Consider the following 20,138-nt stretch of genomic DNA (forward strand, 5'->3'; position numbering starts at 1 on the left):
TAGAAAACCATAATGATATAAGAAAGAGGAATAATTAGTTGTTTATTAGGATAAAGAAAAAAATATGATGATATATTTATATTGTCAATTTGATTAATTTCACATTTTTTTGGGTTATTATTTTATATCGACACCTAACTTTTTAAAAATGTCTTTAATATTTTTGTGTCTATCTAAAATTCTAAGAAATTTCATTTTTATTCTAGGATCTTTTAATAGGGTTGGCTTATTAACAATTTTGCAAACATCCAAATCATTTTTATGACCATCTTCTGAAAATTCTTTCCATCCTAATAATGTAAATTTATAGCATGTACAGTCTTCAAATTGTGATGCTTTATTTACTGATTCGTTAGTATCAGATGTGTTTTGTGCAGTTTGATAAGTTGATTCATTATTATTATATGGATTCATTTCATCTGTTTCATTCATATTTTCATTTTCTTCATCATTATTATAATCGTTTATATTCGTTTTTGCTGAATAATTCATATTTTTTTTTTGTATTTTTTTTTGATTTTTTCCAAAATTATCATCCTCATTAAAGTTGTTCATATGATTTCCTTCGGCATCTCCAGAATTCGAAAGATTAGAATTTCTAAACATATTTGTATTATTTTTTTTTTCTTGGCTAGCTAAATTTTTATTTTGAGTTCCAGTATGTTCATATAAATTATCATTAATAGGTTGTTCAGCTTGTTCGCCTGTTTGGTCATTTTCATTTTCGTTTTCATTATTTGTTGTTGGTTGATTTGCATTTGCTTTTTCTGCTTCATAATCATCAACATGTTTTGAAGGAGCCCTAGAGGATATGGTTTTCCTATTCCTAAAGTGATCTTCAAAAGCATTTTTGTCAGTCCTTTTATTATATTGTTTATTTTTTGCTTGAGATAATTGTAAGGACAGTAATTCATTTTTTTTTTTTTGAATTTTATTATATTCTTCTTTTAATATATTAATATAATTATATAAAGAATGTGTTTGATCAATTTCTTTCGATTTATTTTGTTGTGATAAATTAAATAATGTAAAACTTTTTTTATCTTCATCGTTTTCATATAAATAAATTTTTGACAATATATCAGAAAATAGATGAGAAGAATAATCATATAACTTTTTATTAAGAGATGGATTGAAATTACTAAGGTTAATATTTTTTATAGTAGTTAAATAATTATTATCTAAATGTTGATGTGATTCATATGCTTTTATTATTTTATTTAAAAAAAATTTTGAATAGAAAACTTCGCACAACTTATTAAATAAGCATCGGTTATTTATTATAAAAATTTTGTCATTATACATTTTTTCAAAGTAAAACGAATAGTTCTTTTTCAATGCATAACCTTCTTCAGGCTTATCTTTACACTCTGCTTCATCACCTTCTTCTACTTCATCATTTTCAACCTCGTCATCTTCTGCTTCCCCATTTTCAGCATCTCTCTCTTCCTCTTCATCATTCTCATCCTTATCCAGCTTCCTTCTTTTCGACACGCCAACTGAGTCATCATTTTCATTTAGAACCGAATCAAATTCTGTTTTTCTTTTTACGGATTCGCCTTTATATAAGTTATGTAACTCGTCAAGATCATAGCAAATGAATAAAAGAAAATTTTTAAATGTAATATTTGGAATATATGCTGTATCTAAATTTAGTATTTCTGTTTTAACATGTTCTAACTTATTTATAATAGTTAAAATTGAATTTGCAAAAATGATTAGAGAACTACTTTTATCTTTATCCATTCCATTTTCTGCATCATTTTGAGGGTTCACTAAATCGGGTTCTACATTTGAATTGGGTTCACAATTGAGTTTATTTTGAGTTGTTTGGCTAGATGTGTTTAAAATAAATTGATATAAATTACGTAAAGTATTCAACAATGAGCTTAAAAAGTTTTTCTTAAAATTTAATATATACTTAGCAAACTTGCATAACGATTTAAAATATTTTTGTCTGTATTTTTTTGGATCTACATTAGTGGAAATATCTCTTTCATCGTGTTCGATTTTGCAAATTTTATACATTTGATTTATTCGATTTAATAATTTGACTGACTGTTGATCGTTGTTTTGGAAAAGGTGTATAAGTATGAAGAGAGAATTAAAATTGTAATTAATAATTTGTATAACTATATTTAATATAATATCTATAATATTTAAATATTCATATAATTCGATTATCTTGTGTAAATTTTTATTGGAATTATCTTGAATAATATCAAAATAAAATGAGAAAAATTCGATCAAATTTGATATATTTATATGTTTATTAAGTTTTAAAAAAAAGTTAAAAGTATGAATATAATCATTTTCTTTATCATAGAACTTATCTAATTTGTCAAATTGAACCGATTGATTATTAACTTTTGTAAAGAGTGTAACAATTTTGTTTTCATCTTTATGTGTCTGAATATATTTGAAGAAAAGGTTTTCTAATTTTTTTTCAACCTTAAAAAATATGAAAAAATAAATAACCTTATTTTTGATAATTTCATAAATTGTAGATAAACACATAGTAACTGTTTTTAAATTAATATAATCTGAATATTTATAAATTATATCTTTATTATTATTATCAACAATATTTTTTGTATTAACTAAATCAAAATAATATTTTATAAAAAATTTTATATATTTTATATAGTTAGGGCATGAAAAGAAAACTTGTTTATGCTCTTGTATTTTATTATTTGGTTTTGTTTCTAATTCAGATTGGTCCGTTTGTGATTCGTCTAGTGTGTTCCCTTTTTGTGATCGTAAAAATGCATTTTGTTTTTCATTAATGAATATATCTCTATGAATAAACAAAGAGCTTGATTTGGAAATTGGGGATGGTATATTGTCTTGCTTGTTTGTAGTTAGGGACGAGGATTGGTTGTACATGACAGTATGCTTGGTGAAGTATAAGAAAAAAACATATATATAGCCTTGAAATATTGTAGCTGTAATTTTAATAATAAATCTGATGAGTTCTTGTGGAAAAATATTTTTAAGTTTGATAATCAGCTTTTGAATTATACTTAATAATTTATTAGATGGTAAATATAAAATTTTAATTAATTTATTATAACTATTTTTATAATTATTAAAAAAACATATTTTTAAAATATCAAGAACAAAACAAAATAAGTTACATAATTCTTTTAATATATATAACTCTTGATTATATGTATAGTATATATTATTTGATTGGCTATTATTATAGGAATAAAAAGAAAAATAATTTATTTTATTCATGCATATAGTTGTGTTATTATCATCATCTTCATTTTGATTAAACGAACTGATTGAAATTAAATTTGATATAACATTTTCAATATGTTTAAATAAAATAGAAAAGATCGGTATTCTATGATTTATAAATACAACACAACAATGTGCACTTAAACATCGAGATATTGCATTATTACTTTTTCCTATTCGAAGTATAAAATTAATATAATCACATATATCTTCATAATTTATATATTCTCGATTTTTTAATTCCTTTTTTATTAAAATTACTTTCTCTTTTTCATTTTTTTTTAAATGTTTAATATTTATGTGTTCATCATATATATGCTCATCATTTCTTAAGGCATTGAAAATGTTTTCTACATTATCTACTTCGTTATCTGTTAAGAAGTTTTGTATGGGGTATGGATTTATTTGGGGAGTAGAAAATTCTTTATTATCAAATCTGTTTTTATTTTTCATAGACATCTTTGTGGAAGACAAAAATGAAATACCTCGTGTACTATTCCCAATATAATTTTTATACATAGTATTGTCTAACGAGTTGTGAATATTTTTAGTTGGATCTATTGCATTTGGTGGGGGTGGGATTAATGGATTCTCAATTTCTTTATTAATAAGGTTTGAATTTTTTTGAATATTTACATCTTTGATGTCGGTAAAATTTATATTTAAATTTCCTATATAGGATAAATAATTATTTGTAATTCGATTATGATAATTTGTGAAATAAAATGTATTTTCATATTCATCCTCTGCAAAATTTAAATTTAAAATTCTATACTCCTTCGAGAATTGATCATTAATTATGCGTTTTGTTGTATTTATAGAGCAACACATATAAAGCATTTTTTTTTCTTTATCTATATTAATTCTATTTTCAATAGTACTACCATTTTTATCATTTTCTATTACATTGTTTGTGACACTATATGGATCTTCAATTTTACAATATAAAATAATTTGTTCTAGCTTTTTTTTTTTTACCCTATTAATATTTATATCATCTTCTTTATATTCATTTTGTTCTGAATAATCAAAATTTTCATCTTTGCAACTTTCATTGTCTGTATCTGATTTCTCATTATCTGCTTCACTATCACTATAAATCCCTGTATAATTATTACTTAGCATTTTAGAATAATTAGAAAATTCGTATCTATTATCTTTATTTGAATTTGTTTCATCTTTTAAATTTTCACTTTTTTCAAAGAGACTATTTTCCAAATGCTCATAATTATTAATAAGTTCTAATTTGAATTTGTTTATTTCTTCTTTATCATAGGCTGATAAATTATTTTCATTTTCATCTGGTTGGCTAGTTACATTATTTTCCTCATCACTAGTAATATTACCTTTTTTATTTTTTGCTTTTTTGGATCTTCCCTTTCTTCCTTTTTTTGGGACTTCACTATTTACTGCGCTCTTTTTAGACAACACAGTATTTAGGGCGTCTTCATTTTCCGAACCTTCATTGGAACTACTTTGAAAGTATTGTGCATCTGTTTCACTTTCAAAAGGGGAATCAAACATTTCTGAATCCTCAGAATCAGGTTTGTCTATTTGTGAATCATCATGTTGGTTAGTAGATGCACTATTGTCATAACAAATATTTTTCAAATTTTGAGACAAGTAAAAAGAATAAATATATTCTGGAAATACATTTTTAAAATCAAAAAAAATTAATAATAATAACATTCCTGAGACATTAAAGGAAGGTAAAATTCGAGTATATCTTATAATTGATCGTAAAAGAAATGATTGGTTATCTGATGTGTTATTAAACCAAAGATAGAATATTCTCAAAATGTATATTATATTATATCTTATAGTAAATATAGAACTATGGTGATTATATTCTGATATATTATTTGATCCTATCCAATCATTAAAGCTAAGTAATTTATTTAGTAAATACAAAAGAGAATAAAATAGCTCATGATTTCTATACGATTTTAACATAGCTATTGTTTGATATTTTGATATAGCGGTTAAATTATAAAAAAAATTAAAAAGAATATTTAAAATACTTTTTACAAAATCTAATGTTTTTAAACGATTTTTTATAATTTTGCAAAGATTTCTACCACTTAATTTATTGAAATTAATTAGGGCTAATTTTAAGGTATTGATATTTAAAAAAAATATACTTTTATTAATTAATTTTATTATAAATTCAAGATTATTAGCTAGATATATTTGTGATCCTATATTTTTATAATTATTTTCATCATATTTATTTATATAATTTATTGATTTTAAATAATATTCTGCTTTTTTATAATTTTTATCAATCTCGTTAAAAAAATGGCTATTTGGTTGTTGAGAAAATTTAGGAGAATTTGTTTGACTAACAATAGGTTTATTTTTTTCGTCTAGCTTATAATTTTTGACACATATATAATTATTATATATTAAATTGTCATAAAAAAATAAACCATATTTATTATCTTCATTATTTATATCATCATTTTGTATGTCATCCTTTTCTGTGTTCTCATTATATTCACTCTCATCATGTTGTGATTCATTTTCATTATCAGTTTTGTATAGATTAGAAAAATAACTGATATTGGGACATAGGTTCATGTAATAATATAACAAATTTAGAGGTAAAATAGGGTAATATCCTGTCTTGGCATTTGCATTATTTCCACCACTTGAAATCGTTGAAGCAGTAGGAACAATAGATAGGGGATTTAAATTAGGATTTGTAATATCAATTCCAGCTATTGTAGTATTTGAATTAATAGTGGTAATAATATTATCATCAAATTCTTCTAGCAATTCTATATACTGATCATTTATATTTGTTCCTAATCTAGTACAGCTTTTTGAAGAGTTACTTATATATATATCATTGTTTAATTTACAATTGTAATTATTTAATTCTTTCGATTTTTTTAAAATATATTTATCTTTTTCAATTCTCAAAGCTTCAATAATTTTACAAACATTTGGCGTATAACACGATTTTAGTGGAAGGAAATTGAAAAATGGATTCTCTTGATATACCGATAAAATGTTATCAATCAGGCTAGAGTTCGAATATTTATTATTTTCACCGCTACCTGATGACTTGTCATATTTACGTACAAATTCGAGCATTGCATTCTTGTGTGTTTCTTTTCTTTTTTGTATGTCCATTTCATTAAATTTTTGTTTTTCATATTTATATAAATCTGTATAGAGACCTTTCAAATTTTCATACATTATAAAATATTTTTTAAAAAGAATTTTATCATTACTTATATAATCCTTTAAAAAAAATTTATTTACATTTTTACAATTTAATGTGCCAAAATAATAGTCTTTATTTTTTTTAATTTCACCAGTTAAATTTTTAATTTCTTCTAAGCATACAAAAATTGAATAACCAGAATGAAAAATAAAATATCCTGAACTGTCATAAAATATTAAATTATAAATTATACTTAAAATATATTTAATAGATACTAAAATATATTCATTGGAAATTTTTTTGTGGAATTTATTTTTGGCATTTTTCGACATCAAATTAGTTTCGGATTTGTCTAGTTGGTAGTCTTCAAAATGGTTTGCAGTGTTGGCATTTTTCTTCAACTTAATAGTTTGAGAATTGGATGGGTTGCTTTCTTCATATTGTTTTTCCAAATAAATAAAATAGTATAACAAATGGGTGAGGTGTATTAAAAAGTTTAAAATGTTTTTATTATTGCACATAGCAGATTTAAATAATGGATAAGCAGAAAGGACACTAAACATTTTTAAATACTCTAGTGAAATATTTTCTTCTGATTTAAAAAAATTATTAATTAATAAATTTGATTTATAAAATGCTATTATAGAGCATAAAACATAGGAACAAGAGTTACGAGTATTTTTCATATCTTTATAATTATATCCATTTAAATAATATATATCTGAAATATCTTTATTTCTTAAAATGTCATTATATGTATATACACATTTTAAGTTATCATAAAAAAAATTCTTTTCATTATATAAAATTTTTTTTTCGTTTTTTTCATTTAAATTGTTAAGTGCCTCTTTATTTAGATCTTCATCTTTTTTGTTTTGAATAAATGTAGAATTATTATTTTCAGGGGACATATATTCTGGATCTCCTGAATTTTTGATTTGATTTATGTTTTCATTTATATTATTTTGTTTATTTTCATTATATGGGTCATCATAATCATAATTATTGTTAAACTCGTTCTCGCCTTGTTCTTTTTCGCTATCATTATTTTGGCTGTAATTATTTTCTTCATTCATATTTGTAAAATTTTCGTTATTATTATTTACCGAATTTTTATCATTTTCATCGGCATCTTCGCCTTCGTCATTTTTATTATTTATATTACTGTTCAATTGTTTCATTTTTTTATTTATAATTAGACAAATATTTATGTACGTTTTTTTATACAATTCGATATTATAATTGACTAATAAATTTATTCCACCTGAACAGTTCAGGAAATAAAATATAAAATCATTGAGAGTTGTAATAAAAGATATATCATACGAATTTAAAAATAATATGTTTTTTATATGTTTTTCAAACTCTTTTAAAATGTACAAAAACATGTTAAAAAATTGACTTTTTTCTAAATAGGATAGCATATAATTATGCAATTTATATGTGTAATAATAGTTATAATTTTGTTCATTTTCTTCATTAATAAATATTTCATTTTCATAAAAAATATCATAACAGCTATTTTTGCTTTCAGGATTACAAGAATGTTGATATAATTCTTTATGTATATTTTTTAATTCGTAAATTAATTTAGAAATTATATTTTCATTAAAAATACTATTTTTATAATCCTCTCTATGAGTTATTATATCCATAACGCTGTTCTCAAATTTACTTATTTCATCATAAAGTTTAACTCTACATATTATTATTCCAAGTAGCCTTTTTATGTTATATCTATTAAAATGGATGGTAAAAAAAAAAAAAATTATGAACGTACAGAAATAAAAAGAAATGTGTGCATTTTTTTGGTGAACAAAATGAATAAATAGTTTTACCTTTTCATTTTTTTGTTGGAAGACAAAGCAAGTAACTTTGTGTACAAGGTTTCGTTATTTTCATCCACCTAAAAATTGACAAAATAAAAAATGTATACTTATAAAGTGTTGCTTATACTATAAAATTGTATTTAATTCCTTTAAAATTATAAAGAATATATATATGAACATACATAAAGAAAACAAATATATGAACTAAATCAGGTAAAAAAAATGCATAAATATTTTTTCTATTCATTTTTGAAAATCGCCTAAAATATGTGTTTAATTGTATGTGTTGTATACAAAAAAAGGTATAGATCATATCAAGCGAAAATCGGCAACAAAATAAAAAAGATAAATCAAATAGACGAAAAAAATGTATGTACATAATAGGAAATAAAGAAAGTATTCATATAAATATGAGAAGAATAATTACTAAAACAAAAATAAACATCATGCCACAAATCAAATAGCATACTAAAACATATATAGGCATGAGCACAAAATTTGGATGCTTTTATAAAGCATATAATAAAATAACACTAAAAAATTATCATAATATATACATTGAAAAAATAGTTATAAGACAAAACAAATATAAATGGATCTGCTAGGCATATAGAGAATCAATATGTCTTACTATTGCATATGTATTATATCAACACTATTATACAAAAACACAAAATAAAAAATGTTAAGAAAAATTATTGTTTTTTTTTTTTCAACTTACATAATTACAGAAAAGACTCATAACATAATGATCCGATATTAATGCAATGATCGTTTTTAATATGGACGTTTTAATTTTCCAGGAGGATAAAAAATAAACGCCATCAATACTAAGGATGTCAATTAAATAAATAAGAATATGGGGATGGTTACGATCAATTTGAATTAAATTTGAATTAACTTGAATGTGTATTATATATTTTGCTAAATTTGGATATAATGCACATCTTCTTAAAACTAATAAACATCCTAATATATCGTATATTTTGATTTGTGTATAATTTGAATAATTAAATAAAAAATTATCTTCATCAGCTTTAATATTTTTATATATATAAAATAACCACATTGCTCCAAATTTAATTATTTTTTTATATATTGGTAAATCATTTCTGTTTATTTCTTTTTTTTTTTTATACAAATTTGTTAAACAATTTAAAATTTTTATAACTAATTCATTATCAGGAGGAATAAATTGATTACTATCTGTTTCTGATGATGAGTCACTCGAATCTGATGCCCATGATTTGTCTAGATCATCTTGATCCGATTTATTTTCATTTTCTTTATTTTCTTCAGTTTCTTCTGCTTTTGCATTATCATCAACATTGTTATTGCTATTATTTTCACGATCATTTTTTTTATTTTTATTTATTTGATGAACATTATTTTTAACAAATTCCTCTTCCAATATATTTGAAAAAGTTGATAATTCATTTAGTTCATCTATTTGGCTATTTTCATAATTTTTATGATCATTAATTGATTTCTTCTTTTCAAAATCATAATTTTCTTCCATCAAATTGGCTATATTATAAGTCTTTATATATACCGGTTTTTTAGGAGAGTATATATCATCTTTTTCTCCTTCAACATTTTCAACATCCACTGTCTTTTCGTTAAGTTTGGTTTTCATGTTTATGTCATAGAGGTTTTCACGATGGTATCTGTAGAAAAAAAATAAAGAATCCAAATGATAAAGAAGGTTGAAAAATGGAAAAAGAGATAGCATATGAAATAGTATGTAGAAAGAGAGTACATATAAAACCGCCATCAAGAGCATACCTTAATTGTTCACTGATTTCTTCGGACTGACCCAAAACAATAAGAGAAAGAGTTTTAAAATTTCCCTTTATAATAATTTTATCAATTAATAATGTCGAGTCAACAACCGAATTATTATCAGGCACGGCATAAAAAAGCCTGCCTTTAAAATTATAAGAAACAGGAAATAATTGTTTAAAATATTGGGAATCATATTTATTAACAACATTTATATAAATATTTAAATTGCATTCATTAGGTAATGGATTTGTTTTGCCTTCAAAATCTGAATTATGAAATATTTTATCATTCGTTGGTAAAATAAGTATTCCTGTAAATAAAACTATATTTGTTGTAAATAATATTTCTTCGACAAATGTTGGGTAAGCATAATTTTGTTGATCATTTATAGAATCATTGTTTGAATTGTTATATTGCGAAGAATTAAGGTTTTCACTGTATTGTAGTTGTTTTTTTATTTCTTCATCTGTTTTGTCTATATGTATAGAGCAAACTGGTGTTTGTGTATTTATTAAACTGTTATAATTTATATTATCATTATTAAAATAATTTTTTTTATATACATTGGTTCTGTTTTGTGTTTCTTTATTATTTCTATTTATTAGATTTTTATTAAAATAGAATTGATTAGGTTTATTATTATTGTTTATATCTGTTGACACATTGTTATATACATAATTAGCATTACCTCCTCTTTTTGTTTTTAAATCTTTATTTCTTTTTTGAAATTTATTAATATATTTATTATTATATAATGGCTGTTTTAAATTTCTTACATATTTTTTATTCTTATGATGTGACATATTTTTAGTTCCTGAACTTCGTTTCCCATCTTCCTCATTTTCTCGTCTCTCTTTGGAAAAAAACATTTTTATTTTTTAGAGTATAAGAAGTATGTACAATTTTAATATATGTACATGCATATATTATTTTTTTATTATTAGTTATTTATATTATCAATTTTTTGAAAACAAAAAGGTTTACTATATAAGTATTGTATTTGTATACTGTATACAGACAAATATGTATATAAAGTAAAAATATAATAAAATTGTAAAGAAAAAAAAAATATGCCAAACGAAAGAACGGTATACAAAGTTGCTGTTTACAGTGATATTATTTTAATTATAAAAAAGAAACAAAGTGTACTTTAAAATAGTAGGAGAAAAGGTTGCATATATATCTATAAATGTTTATAAGTTGAGATAGATATAAATACATGCATATATGCTATTCAAATGTTTATAACAAATTATATTAATTCAGATTTGGGGTATCCTTTACTTGTTACATCATATATATTTGAAAAATACATACGATAATGATATGTGCGATAGTTTTAAAAGTTAATCATTTTAACGAAGGATAAACAATCTTATGGATGTTGGCATATACTTTTGTGAACAGGCGCGAGAAAAGGTATCCCTACGCGTTTCTTCCTTGTCACTTGGCTTTTTTCACTTCTTCACTCTTTTCACTTTATTCCCTTGTTTGTATTTTTCTCACTTTTGAAAAATACTTAAATCAAGAGTGATCTACCCAATTTTTTCATTTTGCTAATTTTTTATTTACGATTTAGTTTAACATATAGGGGTATAAAACTTTCGTACTGATCTTAAAATGTTTTCTTCGCTTTACAGTAATATATGTAACATAAATTGAAAAAAAATAAAAATGAAAATAAAAAAATATTGCATTCAAATTATAACTTATAAAAATTTATGCAATATAATATTTCGTTTAAAATATAAATTGCAAAAAAATAAAATATAGTTATAAATAGTATGTATATGTATATATGAAATAAAAATAGTATAGTAAAACATGTTATGATGTTTGGGTTAAATATAACTTTTGTTTTTTATATTTTTTAACTTATCAAAACAGCAAAAATTACGAAAAATACGAAATAAAAAATTAATAAATAAATACCTGGCCAAATAAATACCATATAAATATATCCGATGGGTATGTATATATTACATATATATTTTATATGCAAAAAAAATTGGATATATTTAAAAAAAAAAAAAATAATAATACACATATTTTCCCATATAAATAAGGTATGTTGAAAGCATTTTAAATATTCAAATTTTTATTTAAATTAAATGAAGTTATATATATCTTATAAATGGTATAAACATTATATATAAATTTATGTTTTTTCAATTTTGTATAAAATATAGTATGCCCTTACAAATAAGTCAAGTCTCTATACAAAATATGCACCTTAAATAATATTGTAAAGTTGAAAATTTTTTGAAAAAGTTTTGAAAATTTTTTGAAAAAGTTTTGAAAAGTTTTGAAAAAATAAAACTATAATTTATTTTAAAGGGTGTTAAAAATTAAGTCTATTTATCCACAATTAATTGCTTAATTAATAAGTTATACTTTTTAAAATATTTTAAAAATTTTAAAAAAATAAAATAACAGCATATACAAAATATTGCACATTATATGGCACATTGTTTTATAAGGATTGGCTAATTTGTTGAGTTGTAGAAATGTTTATTATTTATTAGTTCCTAATATCCCTTCATATATTATTCTCATTAAAAATGAATATTATTTGGTTTGGCAAATAAAAGATTATTATAGTATACCTATTTGTGTGGGGCAAAACCGAATTATTTTGTATGTTGTAAAAATGTAATTAGTTTGTAATCACACTTATAACTGTTTAAGATTGCATTGTTTCATATCGACGTATTTAGTATTGATATTTTTTCTTTTTACGAATTTGGTTAGCTAAGTTTTTGTGACCAGTATAAAAAATGCACTTGCACATGCACTTGCATATGCATATGCATATATATTATGTATGGGCACGGTAAATCAAAAAAAAAAAACGATCACATTTGTCATACTACACAAAATATGGACTTAAAAGACATTGTTCATTTGTATAAATATATTAAGCATTGGATTAGCACTTAATTAATTTATGGATATGAATATGCTTTAAAAGCATGTATAACATTATGAAATAAATTCAAAAAATGTAAAGGCGGATATCAAATGCGCACACATATATATACACACACACATTTATATAGAAATTAATTAAAAAGTTATCACAACTATTGAAACGATGAAAAGGCATGTAGATAGAAAGCCAGTTTATTTTGTCATATAAGCCACATGTATATATATGCATGAAGAGTAGGGGAAAGGGAAAACAAAAAATACCTAAGCTAAAAAGAGTGTGAACTTGTATAAATCCAAAACAAAAAATAAGTTTAAAAACTATGGCTTAAAAAGTTACGATTTAAAAAATTCTTCTAATATATGTCCAACAGTATTAGGGTAAGATAGATGGGATGCAAAATAAAGATGAAGACATTTTAATGTCAAAAAGTTAAGTATACCTCCAATTCCTTTAATTCTCAATGTATTAATTTTTCGAAGTATTTCTGAAATTGTATTTGTATCAATTTTATATGTTTGTAAAAATATATTTAATATATCAGGTTGTATTTGAAAAGGGTTAATATATGTTCCTATTGTTATATCTTCTATATTTTTATTATCTTGATATTGTTTTAGGAATATATCCGAATTTAAAAAAAACATATAAAAAAATAATAATATTTTTTTATTAATATGTCTTAATCTTATAACAATATATTTTAAATGATCATAAATTAAAAATTGTCTTAATAAGTTAAATTTTTCATTTTTTTGATTTATAAGATTTTCAATATTTTTTATTATATTTACTTTTTCTAAATGAGATATATATCCACATATATTTTTATTAACTAGCCAATAAATTGTTGGAAATGGTCTAATATGTTTAAGTAAAATTATTTCATTTTCTATTTCTGTTTTATTTTTGACACATTTCATTTCTTCTTCATATTCTTCATCTTCTCCATCATCTTGATTTTGATAATTTTTTGTTTTATATCCTATATCTTCATTTTGCATTTTATAATTTAAACATGTGGAATCTTGGCTAGCTATACTCATTTCAGTATTACTTGTTAATGTGCTATCATTCATTAAAGTGTATTCATAATTACTTGAAGCATGTTCAACTTTTGTTATTTCATCATGCATAGTATAACTACTTTCATATTTTGTAGTACCATATTTTGCTGTATTCTCTAAAGCATCATTCGTGTCACTAAATTTATCTTGTATATAAGTATGAGTATTTGAATTGTTTGATAAAATATCTGAATTTCTTTTTTCATTTAAAAACTGTTTTTGATCATAACTATTTGAATTTTTAAGTTTTTCGTTTTTTTGATCAATCGGTTTTATGAGTGTGTTAAAATCTGGGGTTTGACTTTTTTCTGATGTTGTAAGAGAGAATGTAGTTTTACTGTCTTTAATTTTTTTGATAATAAATTTATAAAATTTTTGATCTATCTTATTTTCAAAAATCATTAAAAAGATGAAATAATCGATCGTTAGTTCATCATAATTAGGATCGTTTTCCATGTTCATATCTTCCGATTGTTTAATTTGATGTTGTTTAAAATTTCTAAATAAATTTGAAAGTGGAGTTTTTTGTGAATATAAAAATCGATTAATAAAATACAAAACATAGACTCTTTTTTGCTCATCCAATATTTCTAATATATTTTCTTTTTTTCGTTTTTTATGATGCTTTTTTTTATAATTTTTTTTATTATTATTTTCGTTTTTATGTAACTCTTGTTTATATAGGTCGTTTAGAAAAACGGTCCTTACAATATCTACTGATTGTGAATTACTAAAACATAAATTTATAAGATCATATATATTTCTTTCTTTATAATTATATTTAGTTAACTTAAAAGATTTACATATATTTTTAAATATTTGGGTACTATCAAAATTTATAAAAAACGGTGAAATATTAATAGTTCCGATATCTTTTTTTAACATCATTTTTATTTTTCTTAATCCATTTGGATCACGATTTAAAATGTTGTGGATTTGAGAGAAGTGGCTAAAGCATAATGTAACATCACAATAAGGGTTATTTACAATACTTACACTATTTATGTTATTCCCACTGTTAATAATATTGCTACTATTGTTATTATTATTTGTTTTTTTAAATATATTTGAATTATATTTAGGCAACTTAAAAGATGTATATTGATTTTTCATTTTCGCATTATTGCTATTTTGTCGTACTATTTCCCTTTTGCTATCCAATTTATTTTTTACGAGATCTCCATAATTTGTATTAAAATTTTTATCGGAAGACTTACCAAAGCTTCTTTCAAAACTTCTTTCGAAACTTTTTTCAAAATATTGTGAATACGCTTGATCGTAATTATTATGGTCATATTTTTCAGAAGCTTCTACGCTTTTTTCAAACTGTTTAGGAGAATCATCTTCGGTATCCAATTCTTTATGTTCAACATATATACTATCACTGTAATGATTTAAAACGGATTCGCTTTCTGACATTGTGCAACTTGCATAAAATAAATCATTGGGTGTATTAGCATTACAGTTGTTATTGCAGATACTATTTAGTTCAGTATTTTTTAAGGTAGATGGTATTTCTGAGAAGTCAGAAAGGGATTTATCTGTTTCAGTAAATGTATTTTTTGTATATAATATATTTTCTGATGTATTAAGATCTGTTCCATTGTTTGTTATATTTGAGTTTGTAGTAATAGTCATATTTTGAGAAATAAAGCTTGATGATAATATTTGATTTGGTCCTGATTTTATATCATGACAATTACATGAATTTCTAAAAGGTTTATTTAAAATTTCAGAATCACTATTATATACACTTGTATGTGATTGCATTAGTTCATTTTTAATTCGTCTTGTTTTCCTTCGTTTTTTTTTTTTATTATTATTTTTATCAAATTTAACAATACATAAATTAATATTTAACGGCTCTTTTATAAAAGCATCAAGACAAAGATCATTTTTTATATAATCAACTACTTTTTCATTTTTAGGAAATTTAAATATTTTGAATAAAGTAGTATTGCACAAATCTTTTGAAAACATTGAATCATTTGAATAGAGTCCATTTTTTCTTTTATTTTTAATATCAAAATTGTTTTCAATTTTCTTTTCTATATCGTTTTCGTGTATATAGTTATTATTTAAATTGGAACTCCCACATAGACAATATGGTGAATTGATGCAGGTGGAAAATCCAGTGGTAATATTATTATTATTTTCATTTTTATAACTTGTAAAATTTTGATTATGTGTATTTGGTTTGGGCTTATTTTTTTTAAATACACTTTTTGAACTACAAAAAAATTTGATATATACTCTATGATTTTCAAAACAAATATTTTTCGATTCTTGGATATTAATTATTTTATATGAATTAACAATTCTTATTAATACTTCATAAGATTTTTCATTGTATATTTTAATATCATTAGTAATTATAAATTTGAAAATACAAAACAAATCTAACTTTTTTAAAAAATCGAGTTGAATTTTAACTTGATCTGTAGATATGTCATCCATTTTGATTTCTCTTTATATATACCTATAACTCTATATTGTGCGATAGTACATACTAATTCACACATAAACCTTTGCCCTATATATCCTTATTGAGAAGGGTATAAGTAATAAAATGTATAGATATATATATTGTATATATATATATATGGGTATACTATGTTTGGATGCCTACAATATTATATGCATACTGGTATTAAGCATGGTACTATAATTCATAAATACATTTTTGCCACATATTTTGTCCACCCTTTTTAAATTCTTATACTGTTTTATTTGTTCTTTATTACTATATATTTAGTTTTATTTAATTTTTGTTTATCCATTTAATGTTTTTTATTATTATTATTTTTTTTTCATTTACAGCTATATAGATTTGTTAGGGGAATTTATTTTATATACTACGATATCACAACAGCTTAAATATATTAATGTGGACGTATCATACTAATTTAAAAAAATATATCATTTCAAAATAAAAAAAAAAACAAATTATTAAAAATATTTGAAATAAATAAAACATGGATAATGATGGAAATTCCCCTCTTATATATTTTGTAAAATTTATAATTTTTTATAAAAATGAATATATGTATATATATATTGGAACGATAGCAATTTTTCCAAATTTTTTTTTTTTTTTTTTTTTTTATACCCGATGTTATTATATATAAAATAGAGTATAGCATGTATATCTACCCCTTATACATTTTTAGAATATATAAAAATATATTTATATATTTTTTAATATAATATAAAAATCTTTTATTTTCCAAAATATTTAAAAAAAAAAAAAATAATAAAACTTTAGTGCAAAAACATATTAATGAATAATATCGGTATTCCATTTTTTATGTTCTTATTCCTTTTAATTTTTCACCAATAAGCCATGTAATAAAATATATATGCCTGTATATATATTTGTTTATACATGGCTTTAAGTGTATAACCTTATTATATTTTCCCATTCTTATAGTCAAATAGAAATAGGAAAATAAGATAATTTTTTTGACATACCAGTGCCAAGTTGGTATACATAATGCTGACCATTTTAAACTGTATATATATGTATATAAGAACAGTGGAGTAGCATGCTTTACAAATATAAGCGACACTGTTGTGAAGGGCTTGTAGATATATGAGCCCATACATGTGTAATAATAAGGGGGAAGGATTGGTTATTCCCTCTCAAATGCTATACTTGTTTGCATTTACATACTACATTTTTATGTTAAAATGGTAAGGGATAAGTTAAATTTTCATATTCATTCCCATAAATATATAGACAATTGTACTTAATACTACAACATAAGAATGATAAATTTGTTTATTTAAAAAAGGCTATATATATAAAGATGGTGAATTTACACATTATTAGGGTCTTATCAATGGAACAATAAAAATATGAAAAATACTTTCTAAATGTCCTGAAATAAAAATTCACATTTCTTTATGCATAAGTTGAAATAATTATATTGGTATGTTTCGCAATTTAATTTTGCCGAATAAGTGTAAAGCAATATAGGGTATCGATTAATGATGTAATCGGGCTTATGATTAAAATGCTATTACAAGGCTTAAATAGAGGTATATAAAAAACGAAATCATAGAAATAATAAGCACTTGCCATTCACTACGTTTGTATTTAAAAATAAAAAATAAAAATGCATATTACTAAAGCTCGAATGCAAAAGATAGTGGAATAATGTCGCTAGTAATAAAAGCTATGAAGCGAAATATTGTTAATTATGAATTATGGGTAATGACTAAATAAATAATACCATAGTGTTAGCTAAGCTTTTAAGGCTACCTTGTGCTTTTGTTTTCTATTTACTCTTTAAGGGTAGAGAGAAAAAAAATTAAAAGTAAAAATGAAATAAAAACAATTTTTGATTTGCAGTACGTATGTTATAGTATATCATAGATATTATTTTGGTGTAGTAAATATCGGAACAAAAATCAAAAAAGATATAAATATGAAATGTATTGAAATAATAAAATAAATGTTTATACAAATTAAATTTGTCATCTTAAGAACCATATGTATTATTTTTCGTATGCTAAATATCATTGAAAATATTAATAAAATAAATATACAGTACTATAAAAAGGTAAGAATTTGAGTATAAATACAAAATAAAAATAAATATGTTTTATAATTTAAGAAAATAAATAAAACACATTTAAAAATTATATGCTTGTATTTATGTATACATGCTTATATCATATCTTTTCATTATAATAATTTATATCACTATGCTTTGTATTATTACATTTACATTGTGCTTATAGCTTTTAATTTCCCTCTATTTTCCATTTTGATATTATACTACCGTTTTAATTATTATATATCATATGACCATATCTATAACACATAGATATTTATTTATGCACATATAATCATTTAATTTCACTTTTTTAGACCTTTTATGGGAATATAAAAAGCGCACACAAAAGTAATAATATCTACACACCCTATAAATACAAAATAAAAATAAATAGCTATTCAGTTATATTTTGAAAAATGGAAAAAAGTTTTATTATGGTTAAGCCTGATGGTGTCCAAAGAGGACTAGTTGGTGTAGTAATTAAACGCTTTGAAAGGAGAGGGTATAAATTAATAGCAATCAAAATTTTAAATCCTACAGAAGAAATATTAAAAGAGCATTACAAAGAGTTATCTGATCAGCCATTTTTCAAAAAGCTTGTGGATTATATAAGTAAAGGACCAGTTGTAGCTATGGTATGGGAAGGAATGGATATAGTTAAACAAGGAAGAAAAATAATTGGCGAAACAAATCCATTAAATAGTAGTGTAGGAACAATTCGAGGTGATTTTTGTTTAGAAGTTAGTAGGAATGCTGTACATGGTAGTGATTCAGTTGCTTCAGCAAATAGAGAAATTAATATATGGTTTAAGGCTGAGGAATTAATTCAATGGAAAAGCCACTCTAATGATTGGGTGTATGCATAATTATTTTATTTTAAAAAAAAAAAATTTTTTTTTTTTTTTGTTACTTTTTTTTTAACCAATATTTATCTCCTAATAGGTTATTATTTCCACATAATACATGTCCTTCATTGAGTATTACATGTATTTATATAACCTTGTGTGAATGGATATAATACCTTTTTGTTCCCTTGTTATCACTAAAATTTTATATTAATTTATTGTGATAATAATATGGAACTGCATAATAAATTAATTTATGGCTAGCTAACTTTTTAGCTAGCTATTTTTGTTTTATGTCCTCATAATAGGAACACACTCAATAAAACAATAAAAAAACAAATCAAACATTAAACTATTCAATTTATTTTTCAATATAAGAACATTTATGCAAAAAATAATTATAATAAAATAAAAAAATTAGAAAAATACAAGCGGAATGTCCCACATTAGTTGGGGATAAGTGTGTGTGCAGATCTTTCTACTAGCCATTTGTAATAATGGAAAACCAGCTGTATGGTTGAATTTGAAAAGGGAGTTAAGATTACTATAGTTTAATAAGTTATATATATGTGGGTAAAGGAAAATACCCAACCTATTTGCAGGGATGCAATTCCAAAATATATAAAACAAGGAATTAAACCCCATAGTGTTATTATGCATAAATATTAACATATAAAAGGTGTAAAAAATAAATATGTAATAA

The 20,138-nt window shown here is 22.8% G+C and overlaps 3 protein-coding genes across 3 annotated transcripts; 1 reads left to right on the forward strand and 2 right to left on the reverse strand.

The window, feature by feature from the left end:
• Nucleotides 1-117: 117 nt before the first annotated feature.
• On the reverse strand, nt 118-10,901 carry PCHAS_1141700 (conserved Plasmodium protein, unknown function; the record flags this gene model as incomplete). Its single annotated transcript, XM_016798720.1, has 4 exons — nt 118-8,155; nt 8,257-8,324; nt 8,969-9,914; nt 10,033-10,901. 4 exons carry the CDS (start codon nt 10,899-10,901, stop codon nt 118-120), a joined length of 9,921 nt encoding a protein of 3,306 aa, XP_016654093.1.
• A 2,395-nt stretch (nt 10,902-13,296) lies between these two features.
• Nucleotides 13,297-16,485, reverse strand: PCHAS_1141800 (rhoptry protein RHOP148, putative; the record flags this gene model as incomplete). The annotated part of the gene is made up of 1 exon (XM_733891.2): nt 13,297-16,485. The coding sequence occupies one exon, from the start codon at nt 16,483-16,485 to the stop codon at nt 13,297-13,299; it is 3,189 nt and encodes a 1,062-aa protein (XP_738984.2).
• A 2,521-nt stretch (nt 16,486-19,006) lies between these two features.
• PCHAS_1141900 (nucleoside diphosphate kinase b, putative) lies at nt 19,007-19,456 on the forward strand (the record flags this gene model as incomplete). Its single annotated transcript, XM_737344.2, has 1 exon — nt 19,007-19,456. One exon carries the CDS (start codon nt 19,007-19,009, stop codon nt 19,454-19,456), a length of 450 nt encoding a protein of 149 aa, XP_742437.2.
• Nucleotides 19,457-20,138: the final 682 nt, after the last annotated feature.

The sequence above is a fragment of the Plasmodium chabaudi genome, assembly GCF_900002335.3.
Source record: "Plasmodium chabaudi chabaudi strain AS genome assembly, chromosome: 11".
Classification (NCBI taxonomy): Eukaryota; Apicomplexa; class Aconoidasida; order Haemosporida; family Plasmodiidae; genus Plasmodium; species Plasmodium chabaudi.